The sequence below is a fragment of the Chrysemys picta genome, chromosome 4 (genome assembly GCF_011386835.1).
Source record: "Chrysemys picta bellii isolate R12L10 chromosome 4, ASM1138683v2, whole genome shotgun sequence".
NCBI lineage: Eukaryota > Metazoa > Chordata > Testudines > Emydidae > Chrysemys > Chrysemys picta.
Window position 1 is genome coordinate 21,105,383 of NC_088794.1, and position 16,406 is coordinate 21,121,788.

Genomic DNA, 16,406 nt, shown 5'->3' on the forward strand with positions numbered 1-16,406 from the left:
CTCCGGCTCAGCCTATAATTCTTGTGCAACAGCTGACCGAGGCCAGTGGGCATTCAGCTGGCAAGGAAGACCCCCAACTTCCGAGATGGGAATTCAAGAGTGGCAAGTCCCAACAAGCAGCTCTGCTACTCCACCAAACTAAACCAGCCTGGCTCTCTGCTGAGCTGGGGCTGCTGTCCTCATCTTGAGCCTTGGGGTTGAAACGGCTCAATCCAAAGGCCACTGAAGTCAATGGGAAGAGGACAGGTGGGGAAGGGAAAGGGGTGGAGCTCTGATCCCTATCGAATGGGATTCACACACCTGCAACGTAGAAACAAGGAGAGAACCTGGGTGCTAAATGCCCCATCTCCCGCAGCGTATTCAACTCCATCCCGAATGCAGGTAGACGGGCGTTCCTAGAGCAGGATCTTTCATCAGGGCTTGGCTAAGGCTGCCCAGCAGTTACTTCCCACTAGGGGAGCAGCAATCCTGCAGACGATGCTTAGAAAAAGGCTGAATAATATCCATCCAGCTGCACCATCTACGGTTACATGGTCACCTGCCCAAGCCCCGTTAACACCGAGGGCCATGCAGCTCTGAGTCCCTCCCCCCACAGCTTTGAAGATCCCTCCCCACCGTAGCTACAACCCCTACTCTCATTGTAGCCCCGGCCCCACTGGGAAGCAGGCATGCTGTGCACACGCGGCTAAGCAGCAGTGCATGCCCACAGGCCTGGCTCGCTGATCGGCGTTAACCCAGAAAGCCACTGGCAGTGGGAATTCTAGACCCTGGAGGGGCTGAAGTGTTACGGTGGCCACAAGGAGCTGCACAGGTAACAGGAGGGCCCTAGATCACTTCGGCCAGGGCCCCTGGGAGAACAGGAAGTGGCACCTCAGTGCCCAACACGATACCTGAGTCTGTATCCTGTTGAGGCCCCTGAACCACAGAATCTGCCCCCGCCGCAGCTCCATTTCAGCATGGTCAATCTCATCCATGTCCTCCGGCAGGTCCTCCTCTGGAATATCCTCCTTGGTGGTACCGTGTCCGGCTTCCTTCAGGAACTTCAGCTGGCTGGTCGGAACACTGCAGATCAGCTACAGAGACACGGGGACCCATGGGTTAATCCCTCGCCATCATCTGTACCAATGGAGCTGCTTCCTCATCCCAGGGACGCGACATCTTTGCTCCCCATCCCCCAAGAGTCCCCCCATCAGTATTGCTCAGGCTGGCTCGCCTGTGGCTCTGAGCTGCTCACAAGGCAGTAGTTAAAAAGAGGGAGAGCCCTCATCTGCCAGCCTAGAGCAGCACTCCCTCCAACTCCCCCAGGATATTTATGAGGGAGGAGGAGGAGTGGGGCGGGGGAAGAGAAGATGTTCGTCTCACAGCACCAGCCAGAGGACGGAGAGCTCTCCCTCTGTTTTTAGCAAAAGGAAGCAAGCTATGCTTGGGGGGGGGGGGGGGTAGGGAGAAGAGGGGGGCTTTAACTCCTGAATACATAGAATCATAAGACTGGAAGGGACCTCGAGAGATCATCTAGTCCAGTCCCCTGCACTCGTGGCAGGACGAAGTATTATACACGTGTCCATGCAGAGTGATAAGATGTTTCCATCGGGGGCGGTGGGTTTGGAAATACACAGCGGGGGTGGGGTCATCAGCCCAGCCCTCACCTGGCCCCAAAGTAGCTCTCCAACACCGATAAAGATGCACCAGAGCCACTGGCTCAAGGTGAGCCCGGAGCAGCTGAACGGCTTCCCACCAAACTCCACGATGAGGATCTGCAGCGCAGGAGAGAAGAGCACACGTCGCGGGGCTGTTAGAGGGGACACGCAGTCAGAGAGGTCTCGTGGCATTTGGGAGTCTCTTCCTCCTCAAGCGGCCGGTTCAGGATGTTTTCAGTGTCACTGGGTGCACGACAGCAAAGCTACAACTTGGGGGGCTGGAAAATGCTAAGAATTTCCCACCAAAGGCATCTGAAGGGAAATTAAGTATTTGCCCCTTGAAAACGTTCAGTTTTGCTATGCCACATCACTTCCATTAAAAAAAAAAAAAAAAAAGTTTTCAGCAACTGGTTTTCATTGAAAAACCGGAAAATTTCAAAACAAAAACTGACATTTACATAAAAGGCTGTTTCTCACCGGGAAAAAATTTTCACCATAGGAAGATTTTGACTAGTTCTCCTAATCTCGTTCCAGTTTGCACCCGGGTCAGGCCAGTATATTGGAGCAGGTATCTCATTCAGACCCAAAAAAGGGTCAAAGAAACCACAACAACTTCCCTCTCCTTGTGCTTTATCCTCTCATATCCCAGTGTCGCGACACCGAGCAAAGGGCATTGTCTGGACAGCTCTGGAAACCCGCTCTACAATAAATGCTCTTTGCAGCAGAGCTCCCCAGATGCTGCGAGATGAGGCTTCTGCGCCACGCACCCAGCCACTCAAATTTTCCCCATCTCAAAAGGGAGTGGCAGGCTTAACTAGGCACACGCCAAGCGTTTTTACTGAAAAAAGGACCAAATTAACATCCCAGGCAGCGGCTTGTACAGGATGTGCAATTCAGAGCTGTAAAACGCCAAACCCCAGAGCAACAGAATGGAAACTCTGTGTGCTCATCCAGGTCAGCATCTGGGTTCTGGCTCTTGGGAGCCGGGTAAAGAACAAAGGGAAACCAAAGGACTGGCCCTTGCTGTGCCTATGAGGCTGTAGTGGTAGGGAGCAGACAGACTCCTCCAGCCAGGTAAGTTTCCCAGTTTTCAAGGTCATTTCTAGCTCTATCACCGTAGTATCGGAGGAGCTCATAAGCATTAATGCAATTATCCTTGCAACACCCTGCAAGGTAAGGAAGGACTATTATCTCCATTTACAGGTGGGGAACTGAGGCACACAGAGGCTAAGAAACTTGCCCAAGGTCACAAAGGGTGTCTGTGGCAGAGCAGAGAATCAAACCCCACTCTCCTGAGATCCCCATCCTTCCTCTCTTCAGTACGCACTACCTATCTCTCATCCACACGCACCCACGCTGCTCTCAGTGCCCGTTGCTGTTACCTGGGCAGCAAAGGTTCCCAGCACCACCGTGCAGAAGATGGGATTCCGGAAGATGGCATCAAAGACGTTCCTCTCGCCATGAATCTTGCGAGCGTTGATCTCGTTGAACAGCTGCATCATGACGAAGGTGTTGAAGACAATGGTGTAGTGTTCAGAGGGCGGCGAGTGCAGCGGCGTGTTCCGGCCACTGTCAATATCAAAGAACTTCTCGCCTACCAGACAGGAGGTGAAAGAGAAAGTTTGTGCGTCTTTTCCCTGCCCCTTCACGCGTAACCTGGAATTTGAACCAACACTGCAGGACGAGCAGGGTTGTTGCAACCGTGTTGGTCCCACGATTAGAGAGAGACAAAGCAAGGGGAGGTAATACCTTTTATCAGCCCATGGTTCCTACACATGCCTATCACCTCACCCAGTGCACTAAATGCTCCAATAGCAACTGTGTAGGTGACACCAGACCATCACTACACTCTCAAATGAACTCACACAGGAAAACGATAACACTACATCACCTGTGGGTGACCACTTTTCACAAAGCGATCACTGTATCGGTCCTCGTCCTCAAAGGAAACCTGCACAACACCTTGAAAAGAAGAGCCTGTGTGTTTAAGTTCACTACTCTGCTAGACACTAAAAATCATGGACAGAATAGAAACACTGAATTTATGGCATATGCCAACAATCTGTAACCCACTGACACCCCCCCCTCTGCCCAGCTATTTCCCCCCACCCCCTCCTTCTCCACCCTATATCCCTCCAGTCATAAACAGGCCACTTCACCTTGAATGGTCCCTTGAAATGTGTTAACTACTTATGCTAAACAATCTGTTCCACCTCAAATTTAGCAGGGACGCTGAGGCTATGTGTACACTACAGATTTCTTCGGTATAATTTATGTCGCTCGGGGTGTGAATAATACACACCTCTGAGTGATGTGCACCGGTGCAGACAGCGCAGTCGGCAGGAGAACTTCTCCCATAGCTACCGTCTCTTATGGAGGCAGGAGTCATTAAGCTGACTGGAGAGCTCTCCCCCGTTGGCTTAGAGAGTCTTCACCAAAAGTGCGTTGTGAGTGATATACTGTAGACATAGCCCGAGTCAGTTTCCCAGCCCTGAAGAAGAGCTCTGTGTAGCTTGAAAGCATCTCTCTCCCCAACAGAAGTTGGTCCAATAAAAGATAGGACCTTCCCCCACTTTGGCTTTCTAATTGCAGGAGGAGCTTGATTATGGAAACACGGGGGGATGGACTAAGGGAATGTGGAGAAACAGATGCCCGTCTCAGCATGACCGAGGGCACCAGCAAAGTGCAGGGCATCATGGATAAGCCAGGCAGAGCCCATTCAGACATCTGCGAGGATATGTCCCCGCGTTGGGCCCTGCCAGAGGCACTGGAGGTCTTTAAGCAGATGGGAATTTAATGCCGGACAGGCAGCCAGAGATAGCCATGTCCTCCCTTCGTCCCAAGAGGATCATCAGCAGCAGCTTCCTTCCCCCACCTCATGCTGCCCTCTGCCGTCCCCGACATGAAGCTGCCACCTCGGGGAGCTGAGCGCCCATTGGGTTCTCGGCCTACGTGCTGAGGCGGCCAAGGAGGGAGGCCATTTAGAACAGGCAGTAGCTGCGGTTTGTGTTGTGGATGCTGACTCTCTTGGAATTAGACCGAGTCCCACCCAGCAGCCACTTGCAGTCGCTGCAGAGCAGGGCCAGAACTGAACGACTGACCTAGACTTTTAAGGTCCTATGGGCCATTACGAATCCCGGGAGCCAATCCATCTCCAGCAGCAAAAAAAAAAAAAGTGTTCATTTCATTAACCCTTTACTTAGTAGAGAGCTGAAAGGAGCCACTTCCTTGGATACAGTGTGAGCTCTGCACCTAGTAGATTCTGGTGCAGACAATGTGATTCACTGAACTGGGGTCACTGTAGGTGGGCACATGCCCAGCTTGATTAGATAGCAGCCTGCCTGGATTTACACCTCACTGGTTTAGAGGCAGAGGGGGTGGCTGGTGTGGAGGTTCTCCCTCCCCTATGGCCTCAGACTCACCTGCAAAGAGCAGCGTGAAGATGATGGTGAGCTGGTACACCGCGTGCCCCAGGATGTTCTTCATCATGGTGCGGGAGATCAGGGGCTTGTTGCGGCCGTACGGCCGACGCAGCAGCAGGGACTCTGAGGGGGGCTCTGTGGCAAGGGCTAAGGACGCAAAGGTGTCCATGATCAAGTTCACCCACAGCATCTGGACGGCCTTCAGCGGAGAGTCCTGCAGAGGGAGAAGAATCCCCCATGGAGAACGTGGTCTCTTCACTCAATACATAAAACCACCACCACTGCCTTTGCCGTTCTGTGGCTCCTCACCGGACACTTTGCCATGATTATTTTAACCACAATCCTCCCATCACAAAATATCAGTATCCCCCCATTTGACAGAGATTAAATGATTTGCCCTAGGTCTCATGGTGAGTCAGCAGCCAAACCAAGGATTCCTGGCTTCAAGCCCCATCCAGTTCTAAGCACTAGGTTGCTCCCCAAGCCTCCCTACCTGTGTGATGCAGGCCCCTGTGAAAGCGACAATGACCGCCACCACGTTGACGGTCAGCTGGAACTGCAGGAACTTGGAGATGCTGTCATATACGTTGCGGCCCCACATCACTGCCTTGACGATGCTGGTGAAGTTGTCGTCTGTCAGGATGATGTCTGAAGCCTCTTTGGCCACGTCCGTGCCTGCGATGCCCTTGAGGGGAAACAGAGTGGAGAAGAGGGTGGCAATGAGTCATAAGAACATAAGATCGGCCATACTGGGTCAGACCAAAGACCCATCTAGCCCAACATCCTGCCTTCTGCCAGTGGCCAGTGCAAGGTGCCTCAGAGGGAATGAGCAGAACAGGTAATCAACTGATCCATCCTGTCGCCCATTCCCAGCTTCTGGCAAACAGAGGCTAGAGACACTATCCCTGCCCATCTTGGCTAATAGCCATTGATGGATCTGTCCTCCATGAACTTATCTACTTCTTTTTGGAACCCTGTTATAGTCTTGGCCTTCACAACATCCTCTGGCAAGGAGCTCCACAGGTTGGCTGTGCGTTGTGTGAAAAAAATACTCTTTTGTTTGTTTTAAACCCTCTGCCTATTAATTTCATTTGATGACCCCTAGTTCTTGTGTTATGAGAAGGAGTCAATAACACTTCCTTATTTACTTTCTCCACGCCAGTCATGATTTTATAGACCTCAATCATATCCCCCCTTAGTCGTCTCTTTTCCAAGTTGAAAAGTCCCAGTCTTATTACTCTCTCCTCATACGGCAGCCATTCCGTACCCCTAATCATTTTTGTTGCCTTTTTCTGAACCTTTTCTAATTCCAATATAGCTATTTTGAGATGGGGCGACGACATCTGCACGCAGTATTCAAGATGCAGGCGTACCTTGGATTTATATAAGGGCAATATGATATTTTCTGTTTTATCATCTATCCCTTTCTTAAGGATTCCCAACATTGTTTGCTTTTTTGACTGCTGCTGCACATTGAGTGGATGGTTTCAGAGAACTATTCACAATGACTCCAAGATGTCTTTCTTGAGTGGTAACAGCTAATTTAGACCCATCGTTTTATATGTATAGTTGGGGGTCACTGGGCAAACTGTCCATCTCCCCACACCAGTGCTCTGCTTCTTTCCAGAGACAGGCCTGTCTCACAACGCCGACAAGCCTTGGAGGTTTGGATCCAGATCAGACTAGGCCCGCCTCCATCTTTACAGGACACCCTCTATGCTTGGAACAGCTTCCTACGTCCCATGCACCAAGCACCTTCCTTCCCATGTGGGAACAGCAGGCTGTCAATTCTGGTGGTGGATCCCCTGCCAGCATCTCTTACTACACAGAGTGCTGAAAGGGAGCAGACAGCAATAGTAGTAACAATACTGCTGAGCATGCAAACGCTTTCCATCTGTGGATCGCAAAGCGTTAGACAAAGGCAGCTCAGTGGCATCGCCCCCATCTTACGGAGGAGCAAAATGAGGTACACGGGAGGGGATGTAACTCGCGGAAGGTCACGCAGGTCAGAGGCAGAGTTGGAACAGAACGCTGGGCTCTCTCATCCCAGGACTGTGTCCTCAACACTGGGTCATGCTGCCTGCTGTTACACCTCAGTAAAGGAACAGAAGCATTTGCTTTAGGGTTGATTTGCCTCCAAACTGGGGCTTTACAGTGGTGAGTGCATAGAATATTGAACCATCTTGTGACTCCCTCCTCGAGCCCTTGGCATGCTGCTGCCCTAGCAGGAGGCTTGTGGGCCTTCGGAGGTTAATGCTATGGCTAATAGCCACACAAAGTGGCTTAAAAATAGCTGTTTCCCCTCCATCCTTTTTGCTAAACATTCATACAAACAGAGACCGCTGGGATTCAGAAGTGCTCTCTCTCTCTCTGGTAGGGAGCTCCAAAGGAATAGATGGGCTTCCCCCCAAAATTGCACCCAATATAGTTCATTTGCTGGTAAAGGTCTCGGAGGATTACTCTCCCCTGTGTTTGTCACTTCCCCCTGCTCCTCTGGTCTTAATTTAGGCTGTAATCCGGCAATAAGCACCAAACGGAGGTGGACCCCTGTGCCCACTGCTATCTCTCTGGGGCACAGACTCCCTCTGTTTGTTTTGCAAAGTGCCACATACATCTAAGGCACTATACAATGGACATTTAAAAGTGATCAGGCTGCAGTAATCAGTAGTGGGCACTAGACGGTGCTCAGTTTGCAGAAATGCTGCCATTGCCAGGAGATGTGTTAAGTGGGAGCCGCTTAACCATTTTCCCTAATGTTCTCCTGCTGGGTCCTGTTGAGCCTGGGTATTGGGAGATTCTGTCCCTAGCTGTGAATTCCCTGGTTTTGGTAGGAGGGCAAACGTGAAACTGAATTTTGACCATGTTGTTTGTTTCCCAGTCTCCAGAGTCCATAGTCAGAGAGATGCAGTAAAGGGCCCTTAGTTTCCTGTTCCTGTGGGAAAGTCTATCCCCAGACTGCAGCAGGACAGTCCTTCTTTTCAATTCTCAGCACAACATTCAGCCCCAAAAGGACGGGTCACCAGATTTCAGCACCCGATCCAGTCACCTCTCCAGTTGTGGAACTCCCGTGTCCAGCATGCAGATTCAAGACCTTAGTTTTAGCCAGCGATCAAGTCCATTGCTTGGACTAAATCAATGAGTGAGAGAAAGAGAAAATGTCGATGTTGCAGGGGCTCTGGAGGATTAAATGGGACTGCAAACCCTTTAAAATCCAAGGCCTGCAAAATGGCTTCCAACAGATCTTTGTTTAAAAAAATTTGAAAAGGAATTTGTTTAAACATACATACATTCCTCTGTAGTGGCTGCAACCCAAACATTGCGGCCTTATGCTAGTGTACCAGAACCTGAACATAAAACTGACTACAAACAAGGGAAAATGACCAGAAATGCAAAAAAGTAGGCAAACAGAGTTAACAGCAAAGAGTGAACTAGATTTTCAAATTCTTTCTGGGTAAATAAGCGAATGCATTAATCATAAAGATAAGAAAGATCTGGGGCTGTTTATTTTAAGTTTGGGTCAGTAACTCCAGGCCTGGGTCCTTTAAGTCAGGCTCCTAAATACATGTGGCTGATTTGCAGAGGTGCTGAACATCTGCACCTACCATTGTCCCTATCATATATGAAAACCAGGCTGTTTATTTAGGTGCCTATGTATGGGTTTAGGACATTAGCTTTCAGCAGCCACGTTTGAAAGTTAAGGCCATGATTCTTAATCTGACAATATCCCTTTAAGAACGTAAAAGGAGGGAGGGTCTGTCTTTAAGCCAGGATAAGAGGATTGTTTCTCAGCATGGGATATTTTCCAGGACCCTTGTGGCAAAAATCCTATAGCACTTAATCAAAAATTTTGCAGGGAGGTGATAGTTTTGTAACCATCCTATGGAATTTAATAGAGAATTTTATAGCAGGGATAAAATTCTATAGGATGATTAAAATGATCTCTTGTATTACATCCTGTGAGCCTTTGAGTGATTCCTATACCACATAAAGGTTTCCATTCCTCTTCAAATCCATAGGATGTTTCCTAACAATGCAGCACACAGAGAAAGACCCTTGTTCTTCCATACCATAGCAAAGCCAACATCAGCTTTCTTCAAGGCTGGGCCATCATTGGTCCCATCCCCAGTCACGGCCACCACCTGCCGCCGCTCTCCGACAGTGCTGTCAATAATTCCTGAAACACAGACACAGGGTTCAAAGGAAACAGGCCCCAGCATGGGCTCCTTGCACAGATGGAGCTGCACTGGGTAGCAGTTGGCCTGGGAATCATTAGATCTGCACGAAGTGGCAACGATACAACAGTGGCATGTCTTCTCTTAATGCGGACACCTGTCAGCCACTGAATATTGCCGGGCTGCCTCTCTCCTTGGGGACAGGCACTGTTTTAAGACTCATCCAGCATCTCTTCTGGCAAGGGTGCTGGAACTATTTATATTGGGGGGTGGGGGGGTGCTGAGAGCCATTGAACCAAACTATCAACCCTGTATATGAAGGAAACCACTTCAAGCCAGGGGGTGCAGCTGCACCCCCAGCACCTCCGGCAGGATACTGCTGATACTTCACCCTTCCAGATCACCTTCCCTGCAAGGATCTCAGTCCTTAAGCCTTACTGCCCCCCTAGGAAGATGATCAGCACCAATTAGCCTTGTTATACAGATGGGGAAAAAAAAATGTGAGGCACAAGGGACGATAGGGGAAAAAAGCATCTTGCTCTAAGTCACAGTGAGTCAATGGCAGAGCTGGAAAAAGAACACAGGAGTCCTGGCTCGATGTTTCGTACCTTGTGGGCATTTGTGCAGGAGCATGTGTGCTGGCTCTCCAATTGCCCTTACCTTTCACAAGCGTATGCTTATCCGTGGGGGAGGAACGGGCCAGGACTCGCAGCTTGGGCCAGACTTTATCCAGCTGCTCTTGCTCCACCTGCAGGACCAACCAAGAGAGAGACGTTGAGTCGGTCACCTGGCCAGGCAGGCGTTTGAAAACTGGAGCCGAGTGAATCATTGATTACTCGATTCGCTGGCCGAAAAGAAAAACTGAAAAACAAACTATTCAGTGTGGGTCCAAAAGGTTTAGTTTAGTTTTCGGGTGTGGAGTTTTTTTCCCCTAGCTCGATTTGAAAACACGAAGACAAAACGGTTCATTTAGCAAAAATATCCAATTAAAATACACCGCTACCCCGATATAACGCGAGCCGATATAACAAGAATTCGGATATAACGCGGTAAAGCAGTGCTCCGGGGGGCGGGGCTGCGCACTCCGGCGGATCAAAGCAAGTTCGATATAACGCGGTTTCACCTATAATGCGGTAAGATTTTTTGGCTCCCGAGAACAGCGTTATATCGAGATAGAGATATAGTTCGACTTTTTCCAAAAAGTTTCCCTCCTTTTTTCCCTCCAGCTGAAATGATAGGCGGAATTTGACCCAAACTCTTGAACAGTTTCGGTCAACCTGAAACGGCATTTTTCAGTGAATAAACTAGTCACTGAAAAATTTTGTCCAGCTCTATTGAGAGCAAAGGATCATTCGGTCGGGCAGGATGGGGAGTGAGAACTGGATGTTCCCTTCACCTCAACTCAACTGTTTCTCCCACGGCATGTCTAGAGCCCAGGCGTCCTCCAGGGGTCACTGATCCCTGGCCAAGCTGGCTAGGAGCCCCAGCTGATGTTAGCTGAGCTGACAGCTCTCCATGACAAGCACCCAAAGCATTAAAAACCCAGCTAGATCCAGCTCAGTTTTGGTCCAAGAGGCCACGTATTAGGCAGGAGCAAGAGGCTACCTCCATATGCTGCACTTCCAGGTCTACGGTTCGGAGCTAACAGCACCCTTTGTCAGCAGGCTACGCTTCTGAAGATGCCCCTGGAGTCCATTGCCCAGGGCCCCTGAGTGACTCATACAGAGGCAGGGTCCCTTATCTGTATTCCTACCTCTCCCTTCTCATTCCGGATGAGCCGGTTGAACTCCTTGCCCTCCATGCACAGGAAGTCCTCCCCGGGCAGCAGGATGCCGCACTTGGTAGCGATGGCGCGGGCGGTGTTGATGTTGTCACCTGTCACCATGCGGACGGTGATGCCAGCACGCTGGCACTTCACGATGGCCTCTGGCACCTAAGGGCAAGGTCAGAGAGAGAGAGAGAGAGACACTGTGGGAAAGAGACAGCCAGGGGGAGGAGGGGGAAGAGAGACAACCGGAAAAAAGAGGAGCTGGGGAAAAACAAACCCATAGGGTCAGACAGACTCAAGGAGCCCCACCTGGACAGCATGAATGGGGGGATGGGGGTAACGGGCACTGGCACAGAAACGCTGGCCTACAAGGGACATGCTAGCAGCTGTGATGCAGCAGGAGGCCTCCCTGGGAATGAGGGGCAGATTAAGGCAGGATTGCTGGAATCCTGGCCAGCAGCGAGCCAAGGCAAATTGAAGAGCAGCGTCTGGGAAAGTTGGGTGTGCGAGGGAGCTGGGAAGAGCCCATCCAGGGAGAAGGTCCAGGGGATGAAGATCAAGGAGCCCAGGGTGGGCCTGAGAGATGTTTTGAGGGCATTGGAGCAGGAGGTTCGTTCGAGTTTTGGTGAATTCAGGCCTCATTTGGTCCCAGTAGACCGCTGGGCTGGGCCGGCCACTGACAGCAGGATCACGCAGAGGGATGCTGCGTAGGGTGGAAGGCTCAGGGCAGCCTGGGAGGACGGCCCCAGATAGAGTAATCCCCAAGAACTAGAGATCAGGAAGGACCAAAGTCCTGCTTCTATACCTTGTCCTCCAAGCCCATGGGGTGGCTGATTCGGCACTAGCCCCCTGGAGTCAAGAACCAGGCGGCGGCTAACTCGAGGGCAGGGCGGAGAGTCTCCATCTTGCTCCACAGGAGCAGGGAGGCGGGGCATGGCGACTCGGGTCTATGGAGCCCAGACGCTGTGGCGAAGGGCACTTTAGAAGAACAGAGAAGCACTGGAACCCCATCGTACCAGGCTGCGCACAGGGGACTCAAGTTACTGAGAGTTTGGCAGGAGCCGGCTCACTTCTAAGCTCGGTGTAGGAGGCGCTGGCTGAGCAGTTCTGAACCAAGTAGCTCGTTCTCTCCACGGTTCTAGGAGGTCTGTTCAGAGCCATTCCTGGAATTGGCTGTGGTGCCGTTCCTCTACTGCCCCCAGGGAGACGTAACCTCATTGTCTCCTCCACACAATGCCACAGCGCTCAGGAACCTCCGGTGCTGAGGTACGGATGAGCAATCCAATCAAGACGTGGGACGTTTTATTTCTCCTACTCTGCAGGATGGCATGTTGACAGCAGCCCAGCCCTCTCCTGGCCTGGCCTCTCTGATTGCAGCAGCACATCGCTGCGCCCATGGGTTTATCTCAGACACAACAAGCCTGAGCAGGGGTAGTGTGTGTGTGGTGTGTGTGTGTAAACATTACTGAGAAATCAGCAAATTGAATCATGGCCTCCAGAGCCGGTGCAGACTGGGCATCTGTAATGCGATTCCCGAGCCCAGATACTTCAACGTCTAATTAGGGAAAGACGAGAGCGAGGCAGGCTCCAAAATGTAATCAAGAGGCAGGCATGGGACTGCTTATTGCGTTAACCCAGGGATCTGTCTGTCACCCCCAGGCGAGCAGTGAGAAAGAACAGGGGGGAAAGGAGTGGGTGGGCGTCGCTGGGGAAAGCAGGTTCCTGTAAAAAGGTACTCTCCCACCCTAGGGGGCAGCAAATCAGTCCCCCCTCTCCCCCCCCCGTTAACCTTTCACCTGTGGCACTCTCCGCCTGGCTTCTCTGCAACCTCTGGCAACACACCCTTCCCCTGGACATTGGCACTGGAGAAGCGCTCGCGCCCAGACACTTGGCACGGACCAAGATGCCTTTGCGGGGATACGCCTGCCACCGGCGCCTGGTATACAGGCAAGGGAGGGAAGTGCACACCCCAGGCGCTCCAAATAGTGGCATAGAGTGAGGGCACCTCAGGAATAGGCACTCACATGGCACAGGGAACGGGGGAGACAATGCATGGCACACTGCAAAACATCTCTGTGGGGTGCGGATGCTCCAGCCACCTCACTCATCACCCCACAGCAGCGGTGTACCAAGAGGCACAGAGCTCATGCCCGCAGCGGGGTGGGGAAGGGACGCACAGCCAGCAAAGCAGCCGAACGGCCCGTGTCAAGGTGGCATTGTGGTACCTCTGGCCGGACAGGGTCCTCTATGCCGACCACGGTGATACAGGCCAGGTCAGACACGATCTCGTTCTCGCTGTCCCAGTTAGGCTCGGCGTCGGCAGGGAAGTCGCGGAAGGCCAGGCAGATGGTGCGCAGCCCCTGGCACGCCATCGGCTCAATCACCTTCTTCACCATCTCATCCCGGTCCTTCACCTTGAACACCCGCAGGTCCCCGTTCTTGTCCAGGATCTTTGTGCACCTGCACACGGCAGAGGTTTCAGAAGTTAACGGAGAGACGGCTTGGCATCTGCAGACGAACTAGAGAGAGAGGCACAAGCCTCCCAGCCCTCAACCACACAGCAGAAGAGACTGTGCCACAGAGATTTAGCAAGCCCCTCATCTGTCCGTTAGGCATGAACCCCAAGAGTTTTCAGGTGAGCCCACAGAAAGAAAGAGGTGGATGCTTCCTTCCCTGAACCAGCCTAGATTCTCTGGGCTGCAAAGCTGGGCTGGGAATCTCTCTGGAACACACTCCCTACCTGATGTATGGCACTACCTGGCTGCAGGCACCACCGCAGCTTCTTGCATGACATTTTGGCTGCCAGGAGAGCAAAGGCAGCAGTAGAAGTGACAAAATAATTACACAGCAAATATGTCCAGCTCCCTCCCAAGAGGTTCCGCTTGAGCCCCGATTAACATATTGTATTTTATACCAGGCAACTGAGGATGAAGCCACAGGGCTGTCTTGTATGGGGCAATGCTCTTCTATTTGCCCCATGCAGGCTCAAAGATGGCAGAGAACCTTTCACCTCACTAGGTGCTACCTGAAGCTTTCCCAGAGGCAGTGTGTCCTAGTGGATAGTGCACTGGACCAGGACTTGGGAGACTAGGGTTCTATTCCCAGTCTGCTTGGTGACCAATCCAGTCACCTCTCTCTGGGCTTCAGTTTCCCCAATCTGTAAAATGGGGATAATCATACTGATCACCTTTGTAAAGTGCTCGAGATCTACAGATGGAAAAAAGAAAAGTGCTATAGAAGAACTAGGGATTATTATTCTCTGTTCTGCAGGTATGCTCACATGAGAGATCGCTCACATATCTCCCCTCCCCACTGCAATGCCCCCCCAATGCTGGGTTCATTCTGGGAAGGACTCTCCAGACCATCAGTGGCCTGTGGAGCACAGCTGGAGAACTTGCATTCAGAAGCACCACTAGTGGCTCCAACAGGGGAATGGCTTACTCAGCAACGTAGGAGGGGAGGGTAGTTACTTGCGTAGGATGATCTCAGAGGCCCCTTTGCTGTACATGCGGAAGCTGCCGTCCGGGTTTTTCAAGACCGTGCTCATGGATTTGCGCACCGAGTTGAAGGTGTAGACCTTGTAGAGCTTCTCCTCTGGCACCTCGTTCCGAACCACCTGGTAGTCTTGCTTCAAATCCAGGACGAAGCCCAGCAGGGAGCACTCCGTCTTGTTTCCCACTTGCCGCGGGAGACCCCCTTCCTTTTCTGGTGGCTAAGAAGTTCCCAAAGTGGGCAGAAAGGGGGGAATAAAAGTCAATAAAATCTTCCCGGCCAGGCCCACTGAGATGGGGAAGGGGGAGGAGTTGGAAGTCTGATCTGCAGGGACAGAATGGATGTTGAATTTTTTAGATTGTGATCAACAGGGTCCAGAGTTAACGCACCAAGATGAATGGGAGTAGATTCCACTTCTTAGAGCCCTGGGGCTGGATCCTTGGCTAGTGCAAATCAGGATAGCGCCACTGAGGTCAACCCCAGCCCCGGAGCACTAAGAGGTGTAAACCCCGGCTGAGGACCTGGCCCATTGTTTCAGACTCTCTGCACGCGCCATCACATATCACCGCATCAGTGTAAAGGCCCGTGCAAGGTGACGGAAAGTCACAGATTCTAAGGGGAAAATGGACCATTGATCATCTAGTCCAGGGGTCGGCAATCTTTCAGAAGTGGTGTGACGAGTCTTCATTTATTCACTCTGATTTAAAGTTTTGTGTGCCAGTAATACATTTGAATGTTTTTAGGTCTCTTTCTATAAGTTTATAATATATAACTAAACTATTGTATGTAAAGTAAATAAGGTTTTTAAAATGTTTAAGAAGCTTTATTTAAAATTAAATTAAAATGCAGAGGCCCTCGGACCGGTGGCCAGTACCTAGGCAGTGTGAGTGCCACTGAAAATCAGCCTGCGTGCTGCCTTTGGCATGTGTGTCATAGGTTGCCTACCCCGATCTAGTCCGACCTCCTGCATAACAGGGGCCATTCATGCCTATTTGAACTAGATCCTCTGACCAGCTCTGTAGAGGACACAAAGGGTGCTAAGCTGCTCTTAAACCCTTGTTCACCAGGGAGTAGATCTTACACCCCATCCCCCATATCCTATCACAGCCCCGTGTTTTCCCTGTGCTGTTCCTTTGGATGGTCGCCAGCCACCTGAGCTCTGGGAGGGGCTAGAAGCAGTGCTGTCAGAGTAGCAGAGGAAGGACAACTCACCAGGATCTTTGACGTGTAGGCTGAGTTGATGGCGACGCCATTGACGATGAGGTCCAAGACCTTGGGCAGGATGGCTTCAGGGTCGGGGATCTGCCGATAATGGGTGTCGCCCACGTAGGCCTGCACCACGGTCATGCGGTTCATGGTGAGCGTGCCCGTCTTGTCCGAGCAGATGGCCGTAGCGTTGCCCATGGTCTCGCAGGCATCCAGGTGCCTCACCAGGTTGTTGTCCTTCATCATTTTCTGCAGCAGGGCACAAGACAGGCAGTGAAAGCGTTAAGAGGCAGGTAGGCTTCTCCCCACCTGTGTCTTCACAGGGCGCACAGCCATGCTTCGCACCCCACAGGCAGGCAGATTCTGGAGCCAAGGGCACTGGGAACACAGAGGAACTGGGGGGCCGTGGGCTGCTGCACTCAACGTCACCTCAACGAGGGATGCCATCTCTGTAGGGCCAGCATAACACCAGCGTGCCCTCCCAGCTCCACTCTGGGGCTCTCCGCTGGCTTGGCAGGAAGCACTATTGCCACGTGTGTCCCCAGCAGTGCTGGGCCAGGCTCCTGGCTTACTTAGAACGAGGGGAAGAGAGGGTTTGTTTGGGAGAAGAGGACGCTGGGCAGGGGAATAGCAGCGGAGCAATTGAGAGTCCCTTTCCCCACCCAGCAGCTAACACGGCCCAGCGCTGGCCTCACTGCACAACAGATGG

The 16,406-nt window shown here is 51.7% G+C and overlaps 1 protein-coding gene across 5 annotated transcripts in view; it reads right to left on the reverse strand.

Moving 5' to 3' along the window:
- The window catches only part of ATP2B4 (ATPase plasma membrane Ca2+ transporting 4), a 103,863-nt gene that overhangs the window by 17,452 nt on the left and 70,005 nt on the right, over nucleotides 1–16,406 (reverse strand). For all 5 annotated transcript variants that reach the window (XM_008173757.4, XM_008173759.4, XM_008173756.4 and 2 more), the window contains 11 exons: nucleotides 15,704–15,946; nucleotides 14,470–14,711; nucleotides 13,225–13,459; nucleotides 10,985–11,164; nucleotides 9,892–9,979; nucleotides 9,127–9,233; nucleotides 5,553–5,744; nucleotides 5,060–5,273; nucleotides 3,020–3,231; nucleotides 1,647–1,754; nucleotides 891–1,073 (listed from right to left, as the gene is read on the reverse strand). In XM_008173757.4, the coding sequence (XP_008171979.2) occupies nucleotides 891–1,073; nucleotides 1,647–1,754; nucleotides 3,020–3,231; nucleotides 5,060–5,273; nucleotides 5,553–5,744; nucleotides 9,127–9,233; nucleotides 9,892–9,979; nucleotides 10,985–11,164; nucleotides 13,225–13,459; nucleotides 14,470–14,711; nucleotides 15,704–15,946 (2,004 nt within the window). The remainder of the gene's footprint in view (nucleotides 1–890; nucleotides 1,074–1,646; nucleotides 1,755–3,019; nucleotides 3,232–5,059; nucleotides 5,274–5,552; nucleotides 5,745–9,126; nucleotides 9,234–9,891; nucleotides 9,980–10,984; nucleotides 11,165–13,224; nucleotides 13,460–14,469; nucleotides 14,712–15,703; nucleotides 15,947–16,406) is intronic.